Below are 20,373 nucleotides of genomic sequence, written 5' to 3'. Positions count from 1 at the left end.
CCCAGCCCCAGTCCCAGACCCAGCCTCAGACCCAGCCCCAGCCCCAGCCCCAGCCTCAGCCCCAAGCCTAGACTCTATAGTGGTTGCATCTCCATCCCAGGAACAAGCCCCAGCCCCAGCCTCAGACCCAGCCCCAGCCCCAGCCTCAGCCCCACCCTCAGCCCCAGCCTGAGCCCTAGCCCCAGCCTCAGACTCAGCCCCAGCCTCAGACTCAGCCACAGCCCCAGCCCCAGCCCCAGCCCCAGCCTCAGCCCCAGCTTCAGCCCCAGCCCCAGCCCCAGCCCCAGCTTCAGCCCCCACACTGGAGCCCATATAAGCCACCTCCTCAGATCTAATCCAGGAGCCACTACTGGCCTTGTTCTCAGCCTCAATCCTAGAACAAATGATGGCCTCTTCCCCATCCCCTGATCTGGATTCAGTAGTGGCCTCATCCTTATCATCAGGCCTGGACAAAATAACCTTTTCCTCTGTCCAGCACCAAGACCCTATAACAGCCTCAGCCCCAGGCCCAAACCAGAATCCTTCATTGGCCTCTACCTCAACACTGACCTGGAACCTTCCACTGGCCTGGTCCTCAGATCTAGCCCAGGATCCTCCAGTGGCCTGGTCCTTGGATCCCATCTTAGACCCTTCAGTGGCCTCATTCCCAAGCCTAGATCCAGCCCAGGATTCTCCACTGGCTTGGTTCCCAGCACCAGCCCAGGAGCCTCCTCTACAAGCCTGGTCCTCAAATTCAGGCTTGGAACAATCACTAGCCTGGTCTCCAGGCCCAATCCAGGACCTTCCACTGGACTGATTCCCAGTGCTAGCCCAGGATCCACCACTGGACTGGTCTGCAGGCCCTGGCCTAGATCCTCCAAAGACCTGGCCACCAGCCATACCCCAGGAACCTCTTCCACTGGACTGATCCTCAGACCCTGGCCTGGAGCCTCCACCAGCCTGGTCCCCAACACCAGGCCAGAACACTCCTCCAATGGCCTGATCTTCAAATCCAGGTTTGGAACAACCACCAGCCTGATCCACAGCCCTAACACCAGTCCAGGAGCTTCCACTGACCTGACTCCCAGCGCTATCCCAGGACACAGCACCGGACTGGTTTGTGGGTCCTGGCCTTGACCCTCCAACGTCCTGGCCACTAGCCACACCCCAAGACCCTCCATTCATCTGACTCCCAGGGCAAACACAGAACCACCCACTGGCCTGATCACCAGTGCCAGCCCAGGAATCTCCACTAGACTGGTCCCTGGGCCCCAGCCTAGAATCTCCAACAGCCTGGTCCCCAGCATCAGCCCAGGACCCTCCGCCACTGGCCTGATCCTCAAATATAGGCTTTGGCCCACCACTAGCTGGATGCCCAGCCCCAGTCCAGGACCCTCCATTGGCCTGGTCCACAACCCCAACCAAGAATCCTCCACTGATTTGATCCCCAGAGTTAGCCCATGACCTTCCACTGGACTGGTCTTCAGGCCCCAACTTGGACCCTCCACCAGCCTGGCCACTAGCCCCAGCCCAAGACCCTTCTTCAGTGGTCTGGTTTTCAAATCTAGGCTTGGACCCACCACCAGACTGATCAAGTGTCCCAGCCCAGGACCCACCACTGGTCTGATCTACATGGCCCAGCCTAGACCCTCCACTGGCTTGGTCTACAGTGTCAGCCCAAGACCTTCCACTGGACTGTTCCTCAGGCTCCAACCTTGACCCTCCACTAGCCTGGCCACCAGCCCCAGCCCAGGACCCTTCTCCACTGGCTTGATCCTCAAATCTAGGCTTGGACCCACCACCAGATTGATCGCTAATCCCAGCCCAGGACCCTCCACTGGCCTGATCCACAACCCCAGCCCAGTATGAAACACTACTCATATTCCCAGCCCCAACTACAGCCCAAGACCCTCCACTGGCTTGGTTCTCAGCCCCAGTCCAGGACCCTCCAATGGCCTGTTCCCCAACCCAGGACACCCCACTGGCCTGTCCCCCAGGCCAGGACACCCCGCTGGCCTGTCCCCCAGGCCAGGACCCATCACTGGCCTGACCCACAGCCCAAATTTCTCCAAAGGCCTGATTCCCAGCGACAACCCAAGCCCCCCCGCTGGCCTGGTTCTCAGCCACAGTCCAGGCCCCTCCACTGGCCTTATCCCCAGCCCAGGTCCCCTCACTAGTCTGACCCCCCACCCAGAGGCCTCCACTGGCCTGCTCCCCAGCTCTAACCCAGGTCCCAATACTAACCTCATTCTCAGCCCTGGCCCCAGCCCAGGACTTAACACTGGCCTCATCACAAGCCACAGCCCAAGAGCTAATAATCCCAGCCTTATCACTAGCCCCACTCCAGGACCCAGTACTGGCTTCATTCTCATCATCAGCCCAGGACACACCATTTTCCCAGTCTCCATCCATGGTCTGAAACCTAAATTTGATCCACCGCTCAGCAGCTATCCAATCCTCAACACCAATCCCATTCCAGTAGTAGTCATGGATGTCAGGCTGAGTCTTTCTGCAGGCTTGAGCGCCTGACCCGCCCTCACTCTCAGAAGTGGGCATGGCCTCGGCCTCAGCCTTTGCATAGACCTCATCTTCTGCTGTTGCTTCTGCCTCAGAACTGGGCATAGCCTTGTCCCTTGCCCTAGGCAAGGTCTCACCCTGGGAACCGGTGACAATCTGAGGCTGGGCAGAGTCCCGTGTGCCTGCCCCAGTCCCTGCTTTAGATACAGCTTTGGTATTGCCCTTGACCTTATTCCTGGCACCAAGCAGGGTCTCACGCTGGGTATTAGCCACAGCTTGGGGCTGGTCAGATCCCACTGTATCTGCCCCAGCCTCTGCCTTAGGCACAGCACTGGAATTGCCCCTAACCTTATTTTTGGCCCCAGGCATGACCTTACCATGAGAACTGGCCACAACCTGGACCTGGACAGAGCCCATTATGCCTGACCCAGCCTCTGCCTTAGAAATAGCATTGGAATTGCCCTTAACCTTATTCCTGGCACCAGAAAATGTCTCATGCTGGGAGTTGGCCACAACTTGAGGCTGGGCAGAGCCCGTTGTATCTTCTCTGGCCCCTGCTTTAGACACAACATTGGGATTGCCCTTGACCTTATTCTTGGCACCAGGCAAGACTTCACCCTGGGAACCGGCCGCAGCTTGAGGCTGGGCAGAGCCTGTTGTATCAATCCCAGCCCCTGCCTTAGACACAGTATTCCAATTTCCCCTGACCTTATTCTTGGCACCAGGCAAGGTCTCACCCTGGGAATTAGCCACAGCCTGGGACTGGACAGAGCCTGTTGCACCCATCCCAGCCTCTGCCTTAGACAGAGCATGAAGATTGGCCTTGACCTTATTTTTGGCACTAGGCAAGACCTCACCCTGGGAACTAGCCACAGCCTGTGGCTGGGCAGAGTCCGTTATATATGGCCCAGCCCCTGAATTAGGCATGGTAGTGGGATTGCCTCTGACCTTATTCTTGGCACCAGGCAAGACCTCACTCTGGGAATTGGCCACAATCTGAGGCTGGGCAGAGCCCATTGTATCTGTCCCAGCCCCTGCCTTAGACACAGCATTGGAATTGCTCTTGGCCTTATTCTTGGAATCAAGCAAGGCCTCACCCTTAGAACTGGCCACAATCTGAAGCTGAGCAGTGCCCATTGCACCTGCCCCAACCTCTGCCTTAAGCACAGCATTGGGATTATCCTTTACTTTATTCTTGGTACCAAGCAAGGCCTCATCCTGGAAACTGACCACTGCCTGAGGCTGGGCAGAGTCTGTTGTACCTTCCGCAGCCCCCACCTTAAGCACAGCATGGGGATTGCCCTTGGCTTTATTCTTGGAGGCCTCACCCTGGGGATTGGCCACAACCAGGGGCTGACCACAGGCCCTCTGGTCCGCCTTAGTTCCAGCTTTAGAAATGGCATTAAGATTGCCCCTACCATCAACCCTGGAATCAGGCAAGGCCTCAGCTGGGGTCTTGGCCCCAGCCTGAGGTTGTGCACAGTTTTTCATGTCCATCCCGGCCCCTGTCTTGCACTTGGCTTTGGCTTTGGCCCTAGACTTACCTCTAGTATTAGGTAAGGCTTCACCCTGGCTCTGGGCCATACCCTGGGCCTTCATATCCATCCCAGATCCTTCCTTGGGCATGCTGTTGACATTGCCCTTGACCTTAATTCTGCCATCAGACAAGGTATTAGCCTGAACAATGGCCACAAGCTGAGGCTGTGTACAGGACAACATGTCTGCCCCATCCTCCATCTTAGCCATAACACTGAGATTGCCTCTGCTCTTATCTCTGGCATTAGGCAAGGCCTCAACCTGGGAATTGGCCCTCAAGTTTGTCCTGGCCCCTGCTTTAGTTATGGCATTGGGATTGCCTCTTTCCTTAACCTTGGCATCAGACATGACCTCAGCATGAGGACTGGCAACAGCTTGAGGCTGAGCAGCAGCTCTCATGTCAGCTCCAGTTATTGCCTTAGATATGACATTGGTATTTCCCCTGCCATCAGCCCTGGCACCAGACATCACCTCAGCCTGTTTCTTGGCCACAGTCTGAGGTTGCATACAAGTTCTCACATCTGCCCCTGCCCCCACCTTACACATAGCATTGGTGTTACCCTCAGCATCAACCTTTGCCCCAGGAATGGCCTCAATCTGGGTTTTGGCAACAATCTGAGGCTGAGCAGAAGCCCTCATGTCTGCTCCAGGCTCTTCCCAAGACATGGTTTTGCAGTTCCCCATGTCCTCAACCCTAGCACCAAGCATGTCATCACCCTGGATCTTGGTCACAGCCTGAGACTGTGCACAGGACTTCATGTCCACTCCAGCCACCTCCCTGGACATGCCATTGGGATTTCCCCTAGCATCAACTGTGGAACCAGGCCTGGCCTCAGACTGAGTCTTAACCACACTCACAGTCTCTTCCAGAGCTCTTGTCTTGGTTTCTTCCACAATTCCAGTGTTGTTCGTGGCCCCCATCTTGGCCACTTCCCCAGGTACTGCCAAGGTCTCACTCTGTGTAACCATTACTCTGTTAATCTCTGCCTCTTTTTCAGCCAATATATGAGTTTCAGCTTTGGTCTGAGTCATTGCTTCTCTCTTGGCCTCTGTCTTGGAAACCAATGCCCAAGCTTTAGCTTTGGTCTGTGTCACTGCTTCTTTCTTAACTATTTTGCCAGCCTCAGCATCAGTTTGGGTCACTGCTTCTTTCATGGCCACTTCCCTGGCTTTGGCCTTGGCCTCAGTCAGAGTCACTGCCTCTGTCATGACCAGTGTTCCAGCCACCACTTTGGACTCAGATTGAATCTCTGCTTCTGCCCCAATCATTGCCTTGGCCTGAGAGCTGGCTTTGTGTCTGGCTATAGCAGTGGCCTTGGTCTCTACTTCAGCCCCAGGCCCACCTCCTGCTCCAGTTTCTGCTTCAATCTCAGCCTGGGATTTAGTCTCAATCTCTGCTTCACCTATGGCCAAGGTCTGGTTCTGTACCTCAACCACAGTTTCCATCTTAACCGTGGATTCATTTCTGGCAAGTGTTCTCACACTCTGGGATCTTCCTTTGGTTAATTTGTAAATATAGTAGCAGGTGCCAGCCCAGATCACCAGTCCTGCAGTCACCCAGCCCACTTCCTGAATGCGGCCCATGTAATCACCCTTGCTGAAGGCACAAACAAGGTATGGTAGAGTGTACTCGGGCTGGAGTAAAGAGAGTGGTAGTTGTGGATGTAGGCCTGTGTGGGTGCTGGTCTTCAGCCACTCAAAGGCCACTACAGCTGCCACTGGAGGTGGACCTAGAAGTGGAGGAAGGAAATGGACTAAAATTTCTCTTCTGATTTTGTTGCATTATACAGATAGATACACAGAGGAACAGAAAAAGGTAGAATCACGTGCTTGGTGGAAGAGAGGATGATTAGCAGACTCTCCATTCCTCTTATTTCATCTTCTCTCCACCTTCCCCAATGCCCAATTATTTTCTTCCAAGGTACATCTATACACATTTCCATACATCAAATGAACAGTGGGAAGGATGGAAGGAGGTCTGACAATAAATGGGAGCAACTGAGAAGCCCCAGACTTTGATTTCTACTGGACCTACTCCAGTCACCAGTCTACAGGGTCCCACCCTAATACTAACCTGTAATGATCCGAGGTAGTTCCTTCCTCTCCTCTTGCTTCTCTTGGCAATACACCCTGAAGTAGATATATAAATTCATTAGATCTTTGGCTCTAGAGACAGACAGACAGATGGGGGGGACAGACGGGAGTAGAGAGTTTGTTATTGATAGGACAGGCATATTATTAGCAAACTACCTTTCTACACTTCTCAGTCCACCCCAATCCCCAAGATGCTGTCACACTCTTTACACTGTACCAGAGTTAAGGTGAGGATATGGAGTAAGTGACAGGGATGGTGAAAAAGATGGCTGGAAAAGAAGAGGCTGAGGATCCTCCTAACTGGTCACTGGTCCTTACTGGATGCAAACTGGTCTCCATCAACCCACCCTAGAGGTCTACCCAGGCAGTCCCCAAATTCTTACCAGTCTATACTGATCAGGAGCAATCTCCTCCTTGTTTCTTTGCTTCCAGTGATCTCAAGTCCTGCAGTAGACATGCAGGCAGATCTATGGACAAGTAAACAAAGAGTAGGTAATGGAAACTGAGTCCCTGGTAGAACAGACAAGTACCCTGATTTATGACCCCAATGTCTGCCTCACCAGAGCCCAGGTTCAATATACTAATGTGTATCATCTCATGGTCCCCACCTCAAGTCTTCTCCCAGTCATACTCTAGCCCACCCTTACCCCAGTATTCCTATCATTTCCTGCACTGAAATTCACAGGAGGCGTGGCAGCACTGCAGCAATCCAGCACTCCACTGAGACCCTCTTAAATCTCAGTCACCTTGTATTCCCACCTTCTCTCGTCATCCCAAGACTGCCCCTGCTTCACACCAACCTCCATGTTTCTAGATTGGTCTCCTCCTTTTTCCCTTGCTTCCAGTGGTAGACAGCCTTACTGCAGGCCTATGGGAAGACCTTGGAACAGATGGAGAAAAAGAAGACAGTGGATGTTAAGTACTTGTGACACTTTACCATCTAAAACATGGGTCCCTGTACCTGCCTATCTGGATTTAGAGATCCATTTCCTGGCAGAAAAAGGCCTGGGGCTTCCCCAGCACTGAAATGAAAAGGATGGAAAAGGGAGGCAGGAAAAGTAAAAGGCAACAGGGGCTATTTTATTTTTTATTTATTTATTTTGAGACAGGGTCCCACTTTGTCACCCAGGCTGGTGTGCAGTGGCACGATCATGGCTTGCCTCAGTCTCGACCTCCCAGGCTCAAAAGATCCTCCCACCTCAGCCTCCCAAGTAGCAGGGACTACAGACTGTGTCACCATGCCCAGCTAATTTTTTAATTGTATGTAGAGACAAGGTCTCACTATGTTGCCCAGGCTGGTCTTGAACACCTGAGGTCAAGCAATCCTCCTGCCTGGGCCTCTCAATGTGCTGGGATTACAGGCAAGAGACATCAGGCCCAGCAAGGCAAATTATTTTAAAACCACCTGTAGGTTTCTAGGGATTTCCCCAAAAGCCCACCATTTCCTTCACCAAGATGGTCAGGTAAGTAGAGGGATCTGGAAAACTGGAAGATGGCAGGAGAGATGGGAGGCCCTAGATCCCATACCTAGAATCACAACCTATTACTGTCCACATCCCTTTCAACCTATCTCTAGGAGTCTCCAGCAGAAGAGAAGAGCAAAAGGGGAAGTCTTTTGCTTCTACAAAATCACCATCCCTCCCTGCCAAAGGCTATAAATAATATTCTTTGATACAATGTATATTTTTTCCAATATTATCTGAAATGCAAATGAAAGCATCCATAGAAAAGTTTACTGTCTTTATTGGCCTTCAACACACAATTTAAAAGTCCTAAGCTTGGTAAGTAAAATGCAGTTTAGGGAAAGTCCCCAAGCTAGCCCCACCCCACATCCCAATCAGACAGCCGCGCCTAAGTTCCTGTCATAGAATTCGTATAGAGCTCCAACAGTTTAAACAGTGCCTGTACTCACACTAACCTCCTTGACCAGTGCAATTTCCTCCTCTCCTTCTTCCTTTCTCCTCGCCGCAAATAGTGCTACTGTTCGACAGGAGAGAGTAAAGCCACTTAGTGTTGTTCTAGCACCCAGGACATAGATCCCAAAACCAGCATCTCTAGGTTCAGGAACCTGGTTATCAAACGTCCCTCCCCACAGTCTGAAACACCACCCCTACCAACCCCGCCGTCCAGTCTCTAAGGCCCACCATTTTCTCTGCAAACGCCACCGTGGCGCATCCCTTCCACTAAATTGAACAGGAACCGAGCGGACATGTGTGGCCAGTGATTACAGCGAATGGGCATCTCAATCTCTGTATTTCCCTCTGGCGGAGACAATCTCCCCACAAATCAAAGCCCACGGTTTGCCTGCACAGAGGTAGGCGGGGGCAGGGGCGCTCGCGAGAATCAGAGGCAAAGGTTCCTCGAACTTGAGGCAGCATAGACCACCGCCCCCGCAAGCCCCGTAACCTCTGCCGGGGTCGGTGAGCCGCTGCCGGCCTGGCCAGGGCTCCGGGGCCCCGAGGCCCTTACCTGCTCTGCTTTCCCCGGGCCCGATGCCAGCCCGCCGAGCGCAGGGCAGCGGGGAGCTGGTAGCCAGAAGCGAGTGACGACTGCACCGAAGGCTGCGTCTTTCTGCAGCTCCGGGTCACGTGAGTGCCGCGCGTCACCACTGAGCTCGCCCTCCTCCCCACCGCCACCCACCATCCCTCAAGGGCCGGGGGCCAGTCACTAGGAACCCTCCTCCCACACTCCGCACGCACAGACATCCCCTTTCTCCGGTCTGTGCGCCGTGCCCCAGTGAGCACGCCCTTGTCACTCATCTCAGTCCTCTCCAATCTGAGGGCCCACAAGTGGCATCAGCGCCTTGCGGTTGGACTTTACACATCTTCACTTACCCACTTACTGGGGAGGCTCTGCATCCCCCTACCCACTCCTAGACCTTGGCTGTGGCCTTTTCTGCTTTTTCTTTGAGGAATCCTTTCTTTCTCTCTTAGGCTATAAGACCAGCACTCCCCACGCTCCCCCTAAACGACCTGCCCTCTCTAATCATAATGCCTGCACCAAATGGGCCGTGGAAGGGGGTATCAAGAAGGAAAGCAGAAAGTGCAAATAGAGCTTTAACTTTCTTTTTTGTGTTCCTTTTTTTTCTTTTAATATGACATTCTTTTCTAATTTTGTCATCGGAAAAATACAGTATAGCCATTTTCACTTGACACAAAAAAAATTCAAGGTATAAAAATAACAAAAAAAAATCTCATTCATTGGTTTACATTATTTTGTGCCACATTTTAAAAATGTTTTCTAGTCACTGTAAACTATTTCACTGCTTTCAAAACAGACTAGTAATTCTTGACATTTTAAATACAAAACTGTCCTAAACAAAACCAGTACGGTTTCAATATGATCTATAAATTAACCTTTGGAAAGACATTTCGTATTCTAATCTTGACAATTTTACACAAGTGATTTGTAATTTTTGAGGTTCTAACTGAACTTAGCATCTTTTTTCAGGTGTCTGAGACCTTCTTCAGAGAAGACTCCTAGAGGATTTATTTAAGACCCAACTCCTGATGAACCTAGTGCTTTACTAGTGACTTCCCAAATTAACCTGTTTTCCATTTGAGGGGCTTTATTTGGATTTTACATAAGTATGTAATCAGATCAGCCTCACCACACCCATGGAAAGACCAACTACTGGTGCATGGATGGAAAGAAGGCTTAACAGGTGGAATTTTCATTCCCTCATGACACTGTTGAGATCTCGCTGCAGAAGTTAGTCCCCATGCATCCACCTGTCCCCAATGAGGAGTCATACTCTAAATATAGACCCTCCAGGCAGCCTCTTTCTTAGAACATTGAAATATGACACCTCAGAGGGAAGGGCTCCACTATGAGGGGCCCCTATGTGGAGAAGGCCCTTTCAGCAGGCAAGCAAGGAAGTCCTAGTGCCTTGCAACCTTACTAATGGCTTTTCAGAACTCAATTGCCTGTGACAAACTTACTTTCTCCACCAAAGGAAAATATCGACAAATTAATTGCATAAAAATTTTAAACTTTGGTAAAGTAAAAAAAAAAAAAAAAAAAAAAAAAAAAAAAAAAAAAAACCATAAATATTGACTGTCAAAAGTAGCCTTTGTAATAATCTATATAATCTAAATTTGTAATAATCTAAAAGCTCTTACAGATCATTTGTAAAATGGTTATCATTAATAAAATGTTTATCATTAGTAAAATGATAAACAACCCATAGAAAAATGTGCCAAAAGACATGAACAGATTTGTTCACAGGAAAGAAATACAAATTACTAATAAACATATGAAACGTATGAAAAGATGCTCAACCTCAAAGAAACACAAATCAAAACAATTATGCCTTATCATGTTTGAAGTATGATTTTCTCAAAGTTTAGAAACTTGATCATATTTTTGACTTGCTTGTCAGGAAATGGGCACTCCTCAGATATTGATGCAGCCTTTTTATATAGGGCAATTTGGCAAACTCTATTTTTTTTTTTATTTTTGAGATGGAGTCTCACTCTGTCACCCCAGGGGCAGTGCAATGGCGCAGTCTTGACTCACTGCAACCTCCGCCTCCCAGGTTCAAGCGATTCTCCTGCCTCAGCCTCCTGAGTAGCTGAGATTACATGTGTGTGCCACCACGCCCGGCTAATTTTTGTATTTTTAGTAGAGACGGGGTTTCAACATGTTGGTCAGGCTGGTCTTGAACTCCTGACCTCGTGATCCACCCACCTCAGCCTCCCAAAGTGCTGATATTACAGGCATGAGCCACTGCGCCCGGCCTGGCAAACTCTATTAAATGATAACTATAATATTTCACAAATTATTTGACCCAATGATTCTATTCCTTGGAATTTAGCCAACCTGTATACCTACACAGTTTCACAAACATATATACTTTTTAGGGTTTTTTTTTTTTTTTGGTTGTAAGGTTTAAAAAAACTGATGCTGTACAGTGCAATGGCTCACGTCTGTAATCCCAGCACTTTGGGAGGCCGAGGCAAGTGGATCATGAGGTCAGGAGTTCAAGACCAGCTTGGCCAAGATGGTGAAACTTCGTCTCTACTAAAAGTACAAAAATTAGCCAGGCACTGTGGCATGCACCTGTAATCCAAGCTACTCGGGAGGCTGAGGTAGGAGAATCGATTGAACCCATGGGGCAGAGGTTGCAGTGAGCCTACATGGCACCACTGCACTCCAGCCTGGGTGACAGAGTGAGACCGTCTCAAAAAAAAAATCTGACACAACATAAAACGGCTTTGATAGGGAAGAGATTAAATAAATCATGTTGTATTTATACAATGTGGCTTAAAGAGTTAGGTCTATATATCCCCAGTGGAAAGATAATTGGGGTATTTTATTATTTGCTGTTTGTTTTACATACAAATTCCACAAGAGTACAATTCTAGTATAAAATTCAAACCCAAGGCCAAGTGCGGTGGCTCACACGCATAATCCCACCACTTTGGAAAGCTGAGGCAGGAGGATTACTTGAGGCCAGAAGTTTGAGACCAGCCTACATAGGTTTCCCAACATAGGGAAACCGTGTCTATTAAAAAAATATATAGCTGGGCTTGGTGGTGCATGCCTGTGGCCCTAGCTACTCAGGGGCTACTTAGCAAGGAAATTGCTTGAGCTCAGGAATTCGATCTTATGGTGAACTATGATTGCACCACTGCTCTCTAGACCAGCAATAGAGTGAAACCCTGTCTCTAAAAAAAAAAAAAAAAAAAAGAAAATTCAAACCTAGAGAAAGCACTAGTACCGCTTTAACACCGCTATCCTCACCCAAATCACAGTTACCTCTCCATTTTAAGTTTGGTGTGTTAACCTTTTGTATACATGATATACACATACATGTCTTATTAAAATATATAAATGAGATCTTTTGTATATATATATATGGGGTCTTGCTCTTTCACCCAGGCCAGAGTGCAGTAGTGCGAACTCAACTCACTGCAACCTCCACCTCTCAGATTCAACCGATTTTCGTGCCTCAGCCTCACTAGTAGCTGGGATTACAGGTGTGCACCACCATGCCCAGCTAATGTTTGTATTTTTAGTAGAGACAGGGTTTCACCATGGTGGCCAGGCTGGTCTCAAACTCCTGGCCTCAAGTGATCCGACCACCTGGGCATCTCAAAGTGCTGGGATTATAGGCATGAGCCATCACACCTGGCCAGGATCATAATTAACATACTGTTTTGCAACTTGCTTTTTTTTTCACTTGAAATTATGTCTCAAAGAGCTCTGCATACCAGTACATTTAAAGCTGTTTCATTCTTTTTAACTGCTGCATATTATTAGTTCTGGATCTGCTTTATTAATAAAGCAAGATTATAATTACTCTGGTACATACAGCTTTGCCAACAGGTAGAATAATTTCTTTAGTATATTCTACTCTAAATATAATTGTTTGGTTAAATGTATGAGATTTTATACTGCCAAAAGAAGGATATGAGATTTTATTTAGTTAATGGATGTACCACGAAACTGCCCTCCAGAAAGGCTGGGCCAATTTATACCCCCATCAAACATAAGACAGGATCTATTTCCCCACATCCTCATGCACACTGTGTACAAGTGCTTCTCAACCTATAATGGGGTCATGTCCCAATAAATTCATAGAAAATTCCATAAATCTAAAATGCACTTAATACATCCAATCTACCAATCATCATAGCCTAGCCCACCTTAAAAATGCTTGAAACACTCACATTAGCTGACAGTTGGGCAAAATCATCTAATGCAAAGCCTATTGTATAACAAAGTGTTGAACAGCTTATGTAATTTATTGAATACTATACTGAAAGTAAAAACGGAATGGTTTTATAGGTACTTGAAGCACAGATTTTACTGAATATGTATTGCTTTTGCATCACCAAATAAAGTCAAAAAATCATAGGTTGAATCATCATAAATTGGAGACCATCTGTATTAGTAATTATTGCCAATATAAGAGGCAACAAAAGATTGTCCTTTTTTTGTTTGTTTTTAGACAGGTTCTCACTCTGTTGCCCAGGCTGTATTGCAGGGGTGCAATCACAGCTCACTGCAGCCTCAACCTGCCTGAGCTCAGGTGATCCTCCCACCTCAGCTTCCCCAGTAGCTGGAGCTACAGGCGCATGCCACTACACCCAGCTAATTTTTGTACTTTTGGTAGAGATAGGTTTTTGCCATGTTGCCCAGGCTGGTCTCAAACTCCTGAGCTCAAGCAATCCACCCGCCTTGGCCTCCCAAAATGCTGGGATCACATAGGTGTGAGCCACTGCACCTGGCCCAGATTGTCCTTTTAATTCACATCTTCCTAAATATCTGTTATCTTGGGCATAATTTCACGTTTAAGATCCTTTTGCATTTCTTCTCTGAGCATTAGTTAATATCCTTTGGGTATTTTCCTGTTTAGCTGTATTTTTCTCACTGGTTTGTAGTTCCTTATACATTTCTGTATATTATTTTTCTATTACATAGTTTGTACATATATTTTCTCAATATATCATTAACATCTTAATTTTGTGATATTTTTTATATTCAGAATTTCTACTTTTTTAGACAGGATTTTGCTGTGTCTCCCAGGCTGGGCATGCAGTGGCGTGATCATAGCTCACTGCAGCCTTGAACTCCTGGGCTTAAGCGATCTTCCTGCCTCAGTCTCCTGAGTAGCTAGGACTACAAATGTGTGCCAACATGCCCAGGTAATTTTTCTTTTTTGTAGAGACAGGGTCTCACTATATTCCCCAGGCTGGTCTCAAACTCCTGGTCTCAAGATATGCTCCCGCCCAGGCCTCACAAAGTGCTGGGATTACAGGCATGAGCCAGGGCCATAATCCCAGCACTTTGGATTCTGAAACCATGGCACCTAGCTCCAGAACTTTTACATTATGATGTGGTCAAAAACATTAACTTTTTCTTGTATGGCTTCTGGGTCATTGCATATATATATTTGCGTGTGTGTGTGTGACCTCCAAATCCTAGCACTATTCATGTAATAGACCATTATTCACCAATAAATTTAAAGAGCTAACTTAACCATATGTTAATTATCATTTATACTGAGATCTGTTTCATCGGTTGACTTTTCTGTTCCACTGATAATATATGGATATATAATTATAAACTGCCTCAATATCACACTTTTACTTGGTGTAGCTTTGTAGCAAGTTTTGGTGTCTTGGAAAACAAATCCTTCATTGCTCTGCATTTTCCAACTATTTTTGGATATCCTTGGGCATTTGAAGTGAAGTTTCAAGTTTCATTTTTTAAAAATGTTATTGGACTTTTCATTAGATTTATTTACAATTTATAGATTAAGCCAGGTGAAGTGGCTCATGCCTCTAATCCCAGCACTTTAGGAGGCCAAAGCAGGTAGATCATTTAAGGCCAGGAGTTTGAGACCAGCCTGGCCAACATGGTGAAACCCCGTCTCTACTAAAAATACAAACATTAGCTGGGCATCGTGGTGCACACCTGTAATCCCAGCTACTAGGGAGGCTGAGGCATGAGAATTGCTTGAACCCTGGAGGCAGAGGTTGCAGTGAGCTCAGGTTGTGCCAGTGCACTCCAGCGTGGGCGACAGAGTAAGACTCTGTCTCAAAAAAAAAAAAAGAATTTATAGATTAACTTAAGGAATAATTTAAATGTTAGTAATAAATTATTTTCACCCAGGGTCATGTAGTATTTTTAAAATTTATTCACATCCTCTTCTGTGCTCTTCAAGAAAATTGTGTCATTTTCTTTTGTTTGTGTGTGTGTGTGTGAATTTGTATTATTAATTATAAAAGTTTGTCTGTTGATTTTCTCAAAAGATATTTATATTGTCTGTAAATGATAGTTTAATGTTTTTCCTTTTGATATTTTATGCTATTCATGTAATCTTTTCTTCTTATTATATGTAACAAGAAGTCCTGAGTAATGTTGAATAGTAAAGGTGATAACAGGCATCCTTATAGTCAGAGTCCAGCTCCTGACTATAATGGAAATGCTTTTCATGTTTCATCATTAAGTACAATATTTCTATGCATCTCCTACACAAATCCTTTACCAAGTTAAGGAAACTTCTATTCCTAGAAAGCCAGGAGTTGTTATCAGGAAAGGATATTTAAAATCAAAAAAAGTTTTATGGTACCTATTGAGATTTTCATATTTTAATATGATTTTAATATAGCAGACTACAATAAAAAATGTTTAAATATTGGACCACCTTTGAATTCTTGCAATAAACATCACATGGTAATGGCTATTTTTTAAATAAATTGCTGGATTTCAATTTGCTAATATCTGATTTTACATTTTTGTAGATGAGATCAGTTTATAGTTTTCTTTTTCTGTGTATCATCCTTTTCCAGTTTTTGATATTATAATAGAATTATACTAGCCTTATGAAATTAGTTAGGAAATTTTCTATGTTCTGGAGTCAGTCTGTATAACAAGAGAATTTTTCATTCCTTAAAGGCCTGGGAAAGAACTTTTCTTAAAAAAAAAAAATAGTCTGAGCATGGTAATTGTCTTTCTTTCCTTTTGTTGTTGTTTTGTTTTTTTTTTTTTAGCAGTAAGATTTTTCTTTTTCTTTTTGAGACGGAGTCTCACTTTGTCACCCAGGCGGGAGTACAGTGGCGCAATTTTGACTCACTGCAACCTCCGCCCCCTGTGTTCAAGTGATTATCATGCCTCAACCCCGAGTAGCTGGAACTACAGGTGCGTGCCACCACATTCAGCTAATTTTTGTATTTTTAGCAGAGATGGGGTTTTGCCATGTTGGCCAGGCTGGCCTCAAACTCTTGACCTCAAGCAATCCACCTGCCTCGGCCTCCCAAAGTGCTGGGATTACAGGCATGAGCCACCATGCTCAGCCTGCAGTAAAATTGTTGTCTCTTTTTTTTTTTTTTTGTGGTTGGCTTTGGCCAAACTTTTTATTTAGTATTCTGTAGTTGTTTAACACATACTTAAATGGTCTTATTGGGCAAGGGGAAAGGGAAGGGTCTTGCAGATTCCCAAGGAAATATCAGAAAGGCAAAATGGCCAGCATTATCCATTTGCTTTTTTAGGTTTACTAGGTGAATATTTCCTTACATAGGTATCTGATTTCAGGTTTTTCATACTGAGAACATGGAGGCTTTAGTTGGACGACACCCTGAAATCTTATGAGTAGCATACTCCAAACTTTAATAGCTAGTTTGTTTGTATAGGCAGAATGATTCATCTCTCCATTTTAGGTGACTAGATGTTTTGTGGAAGATCTTAGAATTGGTTGCCTCACTTACTGGGAAAAATCATATAGGAAATGGTCTTTAGGGACACTTTTACTTGGAAAGTTGCAACACGAGTACAACAAGTCTTAACACATTTAACATTTACTTATTGAAAAGCAATGTCATAAAGTCAAATAAAATTAAACATATTTTGCTTTTTTCCTCACAAGAACATAAAAATTATGGAGGGGAACTTAACAGGGAATTTTAAAAAGGTAACACAATTTTTCCTTTTAGTAGTCCTTGGGTAGTTATGACAGAATAGCTTCCACTTTTTGTTTGTTTCTTTGAGCTGGCATTTTGGTCCAAAGTTTTGTTTGTTTCTAGTATCTGCTTCTGCCTCCCCTTCTATCAGATCGGCTTCCTCCACTGCCACCACCTCTTGGTGCTCCGCAGCATGAACTGCTGTAGGAATCACATGGAGGAGGGTACCCCCTTTCCATAGAAGGGGGAAGCCCTCTTTCTTGTCTGCCAACCCGATCACGACCACTTGAGTAGAGATCACTTTGGCTACTTGAGTAATTGTCTTGACTTCCACCATATCCATCACGTGAGCTGCTGTAAACATGGTAGTGATTGCTTCCACCATAAGATGGCGGGGGCCCTCGTGTAGGTGGAGCACTGTGTGAGTTACCATAACTCTCATATGAATCTCTGTAGGAATCTGCACTTGATGATCTGAATAATCACGGTGACGACCATATCCATCTCTACAGCCCATCTCTATAGCCCATCTCTATATCCATCTCTATCCATCGCTATAGCCTCTTGATGGATAGTCATCACGTGAACTGGAATGACCATAATCACGGTAAGTATAATCTCGTGGTGGTGGTACATAATCTCTTGTATTATGAGAACTTGGGTAATCTGCTGGAATAGCTGCCTTTAGTAGAATACCCATCATCTCTTGGGGACAAATAAACATCTCTACGAGAGGGCGGTGGCTCTCTTCAAGGTAGACCTCCGGAACTATCTCTTCCATGTGATACAGGAGCTCTTCCTCCCATTCCACTGCTGCTGCCAACTGGTCCTGAAGGTGCAGATCTCTTAGGAGGAGGACCACCACTTCTTGGTGGTGGTCCTCTTTTTACTGGGAGTGGTCCCCTAGAAGAACTCATGTTAAAATTCATGGAATATCCACCATCATCCATGTGTCCTCCCCAGGAGGGTGGTCGCCTGGTTCCTCCACTTCCTCCTCTTCCATCTCTAAGACCTCTTGGAGGTAGAGGCGGCCCATGTCTACTACTTTCAAACGATGGTTTGGTGGCTTGTTCTACTTTGATGGCTTTTCCATCTAATGACTTTCCATTCATGATTCTGGCTGCATCGTTAGCATCTTCTGGGCTTTCAAAGGTGACAAAAGCAAATCTTCTTGATTTGTTGGTTTCAAGGTCTTTCATCAAGAGTACTTCCACTATTCGTCCATATTTGCCAAATACTGCTTCAAGAGCTTTTTCATATTAAGCCCACCAATGAAGAGCTTTCCTGGGTGATCTGCTTCAACCTTTTTTTTTTTTTTTGCCGGTGAGTCAGAGGGTTTTTTTGCCGGTGAGACAATGTGTTCAAGCTCCAATGAGCTCACCGAGAGGGGCTGCCTAGGAGCTAAGTACCAGTGGCGGCTGCCGGGTCCAAGGACCGAACCACGAAGCCACTAGCACTACTATGCAACGAGGGTGAACAGAATAGCAAACTTTATACTGCCCGGGAACGAGGCTGAAGGCAAATATTTATGTCTTTATTGGTCTATTCAAGTTTTCTACTTCTTGAGCCAGTTTTAATTACTTGTATTTTCTTTTTTTTCCCCCTTTTTTAATTATAATTTAAGTTCTGGGGTAAGGGATGTGCAGATAGTGCAGGATTGTTACATAGGTATACACATGCCTTGGTGGTTTGCTGCATCCATCCCCTCGTCACCTACATTAGGTATTTCTCCTAATGTTATCCCTCCCCAATCCCCCAATCCCCTGCTATCCCTCCCCTAGCTCCTCACCCTGCAACAGGCTGCAGTGTGTAATGTTCCCCTCCCTGTGTCCATGTATTTTTTTTTTTTTTTTTGAGGCAGATGAGAAAAGCTTTATTAGCACAAAGAAAGTCTGGGCAATGTCGTGACACCCTGTCTCCGCAAAAAAAGTCCAATTTGCCGGGTGTGGTGGCGTGCATCTGTGGCCCCAGCTACTCAGGAGACTGAGGTGGGAGGATCACTTGAGCTCAGGAGGTCAAGGCTGTAGTGAACTATGATTGCACCACTGTACTCCAGCCTGGGTGACAGAGCGAGACCTTATCTACAAACACACACACGGAAGAGGCTGCCAGAGCTGGGATGGAGTCCACCATTACCTTGGCCCCCTTACATACATACATACACACACACACACACACACACACGCACACACACATGAAAGAGGCTTCTAGAGCTGGGAGGGAGTCCTCCAATACCTTGGCCCCCTGCCCCCTGCTTGCAGGGCTCTGATCACTGCAGGAAGTTGGAGCTGTGTAGTGCGAGGTCCCACTTATGAGTGAGAACATACAGCATTTAGTTTTCCTTTCTTGTGTCAGTTTGCTGAGAATGATGGTTTCCAACTTCATCCATGTCCCTGCATGAACTCATCCTTTTTCATGGCTGCATAGTATTCCATGGTGTATATGTACCACATTTTCTTTATCCAGTCTATCATTGATGGGCATTTGGGTTGGTGCCAAGTTTTTACTATTGTAAACAGTGCCACAATGAACATATGTGTGTTTGTGTACTTATATTTTCTTAATATATGATCCATTTTGTCTGGAATTTCACTTTGAGTGTTATAAAATTCTGACTTGTATTTTATTATATTTTTCCTATTGTCTTCTATATCTGTAATTACAATTCCCAATGTTGTTTATTGTCTCTTCTTTTTTCTTTGATCAGAATTGCCAATTTTTTTCTTCAGATAACTTCAGTTTCTATAATCAATTGTATTGTGATATTTTTCTTCTTGTCTTGTTTTCTCTCTTTTTTCTTACCTTTAGTTTTCCATCCTTCTATTTCCTTAAGATTCAGTTTACTGTTCTTTTTCTATATTCTTGAGTTAAATGTCTAGTTCATTTAATTTAAATCTTCCTTATTATCAAATATATATGTAAACGTAAATGACCCTCTTAATAACTCTATCCCAGGTTGTACATCTGGTGGTTTTATTTCCATTCTCATCTACATAATTTGAAGTCATGATTTTTATTTCCTCTTTAACCCAAGAGTCATTTAGAAGAGTCTTTTTTAAATTTTTGGATTAGGTGTAGGGATTGTATTAATGTCTAATTTTATTTCATTATATTGTGTCACCTTCTCTTCAAGGTCTTCTTTAATTGTGCAATTTAAAATATCCCTGCAGCTTCTTTGGCATCATTGAGTTTGACTTTCTTTCTTTTTTAAAATTTTTTTTATTTTCAATTTTGTGGGTACATGATAGATGCATATGTTTATGGGGTACGTGAAATGTTTTGATACAGGTATGTGGTGTGAAATCATTACAGGACTTACTACTTGTTCATTTACTTATGTGTTATTTGATTCCTCTCTTTAGGATGTAAGCTCCTTGGGAACTGAGACATCGCTTCTTATTTGCTACCACATCTCCAGTACCTGAAACAAACAGGGCCTGGGACATTATTCAATAAATATTTGTTAAATAAATAAATTATGAATAATAAACGTGAACCCCTATGATTATTCTTTCTGCTTTTTAAAAAATAAATTGGTGGGATTTAACAGTTGAATAAGTAAGCATGTTCTAATACCTGAGCATTTCTTAAAATCAAGTGCATTTGAAAAGAATGTTATTTTGTGTTGTGTACGAAGTTGTTTATATTAGAGAGATTAGTTAAAGCTCATCGAGTGTGGAATTTAAATCCTCTATCTTTTTGCTAATCTGTGGATTATTGAAAAAGATGTGCTAAGCCTCTCAACTATGATTGTAGATGTAACAATTTTTTCTTATATTTATATCATATTTTACATTATGTATTTTGAAGCTATAGTTAATTACATAAAAGATTGTAA

General features: G+C 45.3%; 3 protein-coding genes across 8 annotated transcripts in view; all 3 read right to left on the bottom strand.

Moving 5' to 3' along the window:
- ARMCX1 (armadillo repeat containing X-linked 1) overlaps window positions 1-6,133 on the bottom strand; it is a 47,567-nt gene extending 41,434 nt beyond the window's left edge. For 5 of the 6 annotated variants that reach the window (XM_032257816.1, XM_032257811.1, XM_032257818.1 and 2 more), the window contains exon 1: window positions 6,107-6,133. The gene's annotated coding sequence lies outside the window, so the exon portion shown is untranslated. Of the gene's footprint in view, window positions 1-5,662; window positions 5,728-6,106 lie in introns of those variants that run through there. The other variant, XM_032257812.1, reaches the window with a different exon arrangement.
- The window catches only part of ARMCX4 (armadillo repeat containing X-linked 4), a 10,227-nt gene extending 2,121 nt beyond the window's left edge, over window positions 1-8,106 (bottom strand). The window contains exons 1-6 of the mRNA XM_032257828.1: window positions 8,045-8,106; window positions 6,873-7,006; window positions 6,510-6,593; window positions 6,107-6,162; window positions 229-5,762; window positions 32-72 (exon numbers count right to left, since the gene is read on the bottom strand). Of these exons, the coding sequence (XP_032113719.1) occupies window positions 32-72; window positions 229-5,762; window positions 6,107-6,162; window positions 6,510-6,593; window positions 6,873-6,898 (5,741 nt within the window). The 5' untranslated portion in view covers window positions 6,899-7,006; window positions 8,045-8,106. The remainder of the gene's footprint in view (window positions 1-31; window positions 73-228; window positions 5,763-6,106; window positions 6,163-6,509; window positions 6,594-6,872; window positions 7,007-8,044) is intronic.
- Window positions 8,107-17,082: 8,976 nt separating this feature from the next.
- On the bottom strand, window positions 17,083-17,786 carry LOC116536155 (RNA-binding motif protein, X chromosome-like). Its single transcript, XM_032257827.1, has one exon. It carries the CDS (start codon window positions 17,732-17,734, stop codon window positions 17,285-17,287), a length of 450 nt encoding a protein of 149 aa, XP_032113718.1. The 5' UTR covers window positions 17,735-17,786; the 3' UTR covers window positions 17,083-17,284.
- Window positions 17,787-20,373: the final 2,587 nt, after the last annotated feature.

Source organism: Sapajus apella, unplaced genomic scaffold, assembly GCF_009761245.1.
Source record: "Sapajus apella isolate SASKATOON/1434 unplaced genomic scaffold, GSC_monkey_1.0 scaffold98, whole genome shotgun sequence".
In the NCBI taxonomy this organism is placed as follows: Eukaryota; Metazoa; Chordata; class Mammalia; order Primates; family Cebidae; genus Sapajus; species Sapajus apella.
This window is presented reverse-complemented; position numbering and strand designations above follow the sequence as displayed.

What these genes read in the sequence shown, in the direction of transcription:
- LOC116536155 (XM_032257827.1), bottom strand. Translation starts at nt 17,734, where the DNA reads ATGAAAGACCTTGAAACCAACAAATCAAGAAGATTTGCTTTTGTCACC.